Consider the following 5710-nt stretch of genomic DNA (forward strand, 5'->3'; position numbering starts at 1 on the left):
GCTCTTCCTCATACAGCCCCGTACCTGCAAATGAGATCCCAAAGCAGGGGATCCCGTCGCCTCTAATTAAGTTCAGACCCTGGACAATAACATTATCTACGAGAGAGCTCTGCTCATCCAAGAGGACAACTTGTTGCACAAAGAAACAACTCCCGTGTAAACCACGCACAGGTTTACCAGCTGTGCTCTGCGATACCCGCCCGGTTCGGTAACAAAACACATCCCTTTACACCACCCAGCTCAGCCAGGCTCAGCCAAACCCACAACAGCCTTGAGGATTAAATAGATTAAATAGAAAAACACATTCCCAGCTGGGAGGGACCGGAAAGGGAGGGAGATCCCCCCGGGAGAGGGCTAGATGAGCAGGAACCCACAGCTCCTACGCTGGGGAAGGATCCCAAATTGATCCCCGCACCGAGTGCCACTCGCTCCAGCCTGGAGGAATGAGGCAGCGCTGGTGCTAGCCAGCGAGGCGAGCAGGGAGACCGGCAGCTGATCTGCAAAGCCTCAGCACTAAGGTTTAAGTTACCCAGAACAAGCCCAGAGCAAATACCCGCAGCCACCCCGGGGCGGCGCAGCCCTTCCCGTGACAAGCTAAAAAGCAACAAAGGACGGACTTACTGCAGGATCTCTCGTCGCTGCCGTCTACGCAGTCCAGCCAGCCGTCGCAGCGCATGCTTCTGTCAATGCAGCGGCCAGTGTTGCAGGTAAACTTGCCAGGGCAGGCTGAGAGGGGAGAAAGGGATAAAATGACACGTGAGCCTTCCAGCCGTCCCTTCTGTGTCCCTTCCCCAAAGCACACAATGGTCCCTGTGCCTGCTTACAGCATCCAGCATTAAAAACACCTTTTCCTCAGAACGGAGCGGGAAAATACAAGGAGGTTCGCAGGAAGAAAAGATATGCTCCCATCCCCCGGAAAAGTGCGCTTCCCAATTTAGAGGGCAGCGTAAACGCAGAGGAGGGACAGCCTCCGGACCTCAGGCAAATCAATCAGTTCCCCCCACAGCCTCAGGACTTCAACTCACGATCGCTGGAGTCGTAGGACAGGTACTCAGCAGAGAAGCCAGTGTCCGTGTAGGACTGGTCTGAGTGGAACCGGACCTCTATTTTGTTGGTAGTACTGGCCACCACAAACTGGGAACGCTCCCCACAGTACCTGCAGGGAGAGAGAGCAAAGGCGGAGGGAGTGCTGCAGGTCATCCTGGAACTCCCCATCCGCCCAAAGGGTCACTTCACACGGCCAGGCACAGCTAAGGGGGGCAGGAGAACAGGGAGCAGGGCTGATTCCAGCATGAGCTGCTGGACCTCGAGGTCTGCCCCCAGGAGGCGAATTTTGCTGCCGTTGGCAGAAGGTTTGGGCCAGTTGCAAACACCACCAAGTTGTGACCTTGGAAACGGCTGGGAGCGAGTCCACCCAAATCCCTGCCTGACACAGCGATGTCTCTGATCTCAGATCCACCGTGTCTCTGGATTTGCGCAGCCTCTGAAGCCGCAGGATCCCGTCCCACCGCAGGCTGGTAGGAATCGCTTACACAAGCACCACTGCAGGAACTAGCCAGGGCCACAGCTGCAGGTGCTGACTTTGAAACCCTCTCTCTTCAGGGAAGGGTCGGCTCCCTTGCCCAAAATGTTGTGGAACAGCACTGCTCCCCCTTCCCCTAGGCAGTACCAAGTTATCTTTTTGGCCCAGCTTACGTTAGGTTGTAAGCAAACAGTGTAACAGTAAATGCATCACAGAACACAACACAATTACCCTAACAATGGAGATTTGCTCATTCAAGCAAAACCGCGCCAGATGTTTCTGCCTTTCTGCACGCGAGGCGTGTGATGTGATGTTCCGCAGCATTTGGGGGGCGATTCAGCTGCAGCGTGCAGCGAACCCGGGGTCTAATCCCCAGAACCAAGCGTGCTGCTCCCCTCTCACCACGGGGCATCGAGCTACGAGAGCAGGTCAGACCCAAGCACCCTCCTGCCTCATCGTATCCCAAAAAGCACCAGCACACTTGTTCCCACAGCAAGTTTACTGAAAGCACAAGGTGCCGTACAACGAAACGCAGCCCCTCCACTCGAAGGGCCAAAGCCACGGGTCGGGCACAGCGCCTGACACCTACCTCGTGCTGTTGATCTGCACGTAGTCCTTGGTGCAGGAGCTGACTGGGATGCCGGGCTCCAGCACGAAGAACGTGCTGAAACGCACCTTCACGTTCTTTTTAGAGGGGACCTGCAAAAGGAAGCAGAGTCAGTGGCACGTTGTTTTCTGGAGCACAGAAAATGGGAATAAGTTCCGTGGGAACATGGACTGGGGGGAGGACAGAAGATAACTGAAAAAGGAAAGAAGTCCAGCAGAAAAAGAAACACCTTCCTGAAAAGCCACTATTGCCCACCCTGTCATTTAGACAGTTGCTCACCTTACTGACCCCCCAGGATCCCAGATCAAACCAGCACAGCAAGGGGGGGGGGTTGAAGCCAGACCTCTGTCAACAGCGCCTGCTCTCCCAGGGTAGAAGCTTTCCCCCACCACCAGGTGTGCCAGCAAGTGACTGGCCTGTCCCAAAGCCCACGTGCTCTAGTGCTTTTTGTGCAAAGCTACAGTTATTGGGGGCTGCGATAAGCGTCACGCAGGGTTCAGGCCTCTCGCAGCCTCTTCTGCCTTTGGCTCCTAAAGCCTCCCTCCAGTCACATCAGACTCTTAAGTCTCCAGGCAGCATCTGCTGTGAGCTCACTTGCACGGTGTCCTGCATAACCAAGTTCATTTGACAGACTAATTAAGGCGAAGGGAGGGCCTCGTTCTTACCTCTATGTTCCAGGCACAGTCCATGGCTGGGGGATAGTGTGCCGGGTAATAGGGAGTCGTGAAGGTGCCGCTCTCTCCTTTCAGAGTCCCGCCGCAGACTAGAAGATAAGCAAGAAGATGAAAACAGGTGAGAGACGTAGAGAGACGTGGCTTTCCCAAGCCTTAGCTGGCTATCACCCGAGGCAGGAAGGGAGGCAGATGCAACAGTCTCTAACAAGGTTAAGTCGATCTCTGGAGAGAGCGGCTCTGCTCCAAGGCTTGGAGAGAGCCCCGGAGATCAGCTAGGTGCTTCTTGCATACATCAATCCGCACGCCTAATCCAACGTAATTCTTATTTTGGCCTCCTCAGGGGAGATCATTACAGCAGCCAAGAGCACCATGGGCAAGGCGAGCTCCAAGAGCCGAGATGTGACCTGCTTCCAGGTCTCCCGGCCCTGGAAACATCCCTGGCAAACCGACCGCAGCCACAGCTGCGCCTCCCTCTTCAGTTGCCCGCGGCAGGGAGAGCTGAGGGGGAACTGGGCCAAGGCCTCTGCTCACCTTTCATCTTCGGGAGCTGGAAGAACTCAGCCTTAAAGCCAGGGAATCTCCCCTCCTTGTTGGTAACCAACGTGATGAGCATGACGTTCTGGGAGGACAGGAAGGTCAGGTTGTAGGAAGGGGCATAATTCCCACAGAGCCTAGGAAGTAAAGGACAAAATCCGTTAGACACAGCTGCACAGAGAGCCTCAAGCAGCACAGATCACCTCTGAGCAGGGACAGGAGCTCAGTTACCAGCAGGACTTCTCAGTATCACCCTGCCACTTCACGCCAGGACTTGGGTGCCGTACAGGAACCTAATGGGGACACTCACCTGACCAAAGTGTGGGGCTCCACGGGGCTCAGAGAGTTGTACACCTTGATGTAGTCACTGTCATCTGTGCACTGCTCCAGCTCCAGCGTCTTGAAGGTCAGGCTGATGATGGAGCTGGCGTCCGCCCTCAGTGTCCAGTAGCAGAGCGCGTTGTTGGGGTACGGGCTGTTGGGGAAGCCCGGCGTGGTGAAACTGGTGATCTCCCCTTCCTTGGCGTGGAGGGCAAACACGCAGCTGTCTGCCCAGGAGAGCAGGGAAGAGTTAACACGGGAAACGAGGAGGTTCTGCCCTGCCCTTCCCCGAGCTGCAGAGTGCAGCACTTGTACTTCCTCGTCTGCCTGCAGGTTGTCCCTGGGCAGATGCCTCTCGCAGGGAGCACCCTTGCTTATCAACCTCCGTCTACAAAGCAAGGCACTGGGGAAGGGCAGCCAGGGCCACGCACTACTGCTAGATAACGGCAAGGCCTGTGCCGCGGTCTGGCCGACCCCAAACCAGCTCCAAGCAGCGCATGGAGGTCTGCCTTGCACGCAGAGCGCCTCTCTTCAGGCCCTTCCCCACCCAGCAAGGGAAATCGCCGCCCCAAAGAGGTCTGGGGATGCAGAGAGGCTGCTGTGAGACTGAAGAACTGTACTTACTGTCCCGAGCGGAGTGAACTATGCTGGGGTCAGCAGCTGCAGGAGAAAACAGAGGTGTTGTCATCCTTTGGGCTGTGGAAAGTCCCTGGGTGCAAAGCTGAAGCTGTCCCTGGGACCTGCATTGATTTGGCCTTGCCTGTGGGCTCTCCCCCTGCAAACTGGCCAGGGGGACGCTGCTCCCGCCTGGGCTCTGGGGAGCCCAGTGATCAAGCTTTTCCTCTGCAGGAGAGGGGTTTCATCCCTGTCCCTCTCCAGATGGGCTCAGAGGAGAACACAGAGCGTTTGAGCGAAGGGGAGCGGTCCTCGCAGCCTTCCCCAGGCTGCGTGGCCCATCAAAGCAGTGCTGTGAAAGCCAGGTCCTTACATTCACCCTTAGAGCGGTCCCCGCGGCCGAAGGCACCCAAGAGAGGGCTGCAACTGGCAGCTTACCCCTCCAGCGAAATTTCCCCCCCCCCCCGGCAAGTCCCACGCAGCAGCCCAGGGACTGCAGAGCCAGCACTCACGGAAAGCGATGACCGACTCCACCTTCAGCATGGGGTTTCGCAAGCGGGGGTTCCACCTCTGGACCAGGCTCTGCTTGTCCGCCATCGCCCTGTCCAGACTCTTCTCCCGGTACTTGGGGACAAGGAACTCTGACCAGTAGTAGGCAATGACGCTGCCCTCGCTGCAGGTGAAGGGCGATTATGGGGTGAGAGCAAGGACAGACACAGGAGGGCTCAAGTATCAGTAGAAGAAGGGGCCACGCTACTTGATGAGCCATTTTTGGAGGATGGCCGTGGGGAAGGGAGGGTCTCAATGACACGATAAGCAAACCGCGCCCAGCAAAGGCCCCTGCCAGCCCGGGGAGTCCCTTTCAAAGCTGCCAGGCACCACCCATTGCGGTTCGTAGGGCTCTACTGCACCATACCTTGATTTTCCCAAGACATCTCCCTCAGCACACAGTGACGAGGACAGGCAGAAAACAATACGTGTTTTCAGGTCGCTTTTCACTGCCCACCCATTACTGTGTCACTCAGGGTGGCTAATGAGGTGCCTCCATCCACAGCAGCCCAAGAATGAGGGTCCATGACTGCGTGACATCCCAGCATCGCCCTCCTCCACCCCCAGACAGGGCTCAGACAGCACCTAATAATCACCTGAACGCAGTTATCACTGTCTCTTTGTGGTAAGGGCCAATATCTGCATGACTCCTGTAGATCTCCTCCACCTGAAAGGTTTAAAGAAGGGTGTTCGGCATGTCTAGAAGTGAGGAGGGGGGAAAGGCTAAAGACAGACAGAGCTTCAAGCCTGCTATAGAACATCAGGGCACATACCCGGCATCCCTGGCTGCAGGAATCTGCAGGGGCCAAAGAGAGGAAGAGGGAGAGCTGAGAGTCCCCGTGAGTCCCTCCACACCACAGCCTGCTCTGACTCAGCTCGCCCCGCTCT

At 56.7% G+C, this 5710-nt stretch overlaps 1 protein-coding gene across 1 annotated transcript in view; it reads right to left on the bottom strand.

Moving 5' to 3' along the window:
- Positions 1–5710, bottom strand: part of ST14 (suppression of tumorigenicity 14 (colon carcinoma)) — a 10500-nt gene that overhangs the window by 3895 nt on the left and 895 nt on the right. The window contains exons 3-11 of the mRNA XM_009322581.1: positions 5419–5489; positions 4786–4946; positions 4283–4318; positions 3648–3885; positions 3335–3474; positions 2795–2892; positions 2112–2221; positions 1026–1156; positions 622–726 (exon numbers count right to left, since the gene is read on the bottom strand). Of these exons, the coding sequence (XP_009320856.1) occupies positions 622–726; positions 1026–1156; positions 2112–2221; positions 2795–2892; positions 3335–3474; positions 3648–3885; positions 4283–4318; positions 4786–4946; positions 5419–5489 (1090 nt within the window). The remainder of the gene's footprint in view (positions 1–621; positions 727–1025; positions 1157–2111; positions 2222–2794; positions 2893–3334; positions 3475–3647; positions 3886–4282; positions 4319–4785; positions 4947–5418; positions 5490–5710) is intronic.

This window comes from Pygoscelis adeliae, unplaced genomic scaffold, assembly GCF_000699105.1.
Source record: "Pygoscelis adeliae isolate BGI_AS28 unplaced genomic scaffold, ASM69910v1 Scaffold224, whole genome shotgun sequence".
NCBI lineage: Eukaryota > Metazoa > Chordata > Aves > Sphenisciformes > Spheniscidae > Pygoscelis > Pygoscelis adeliae.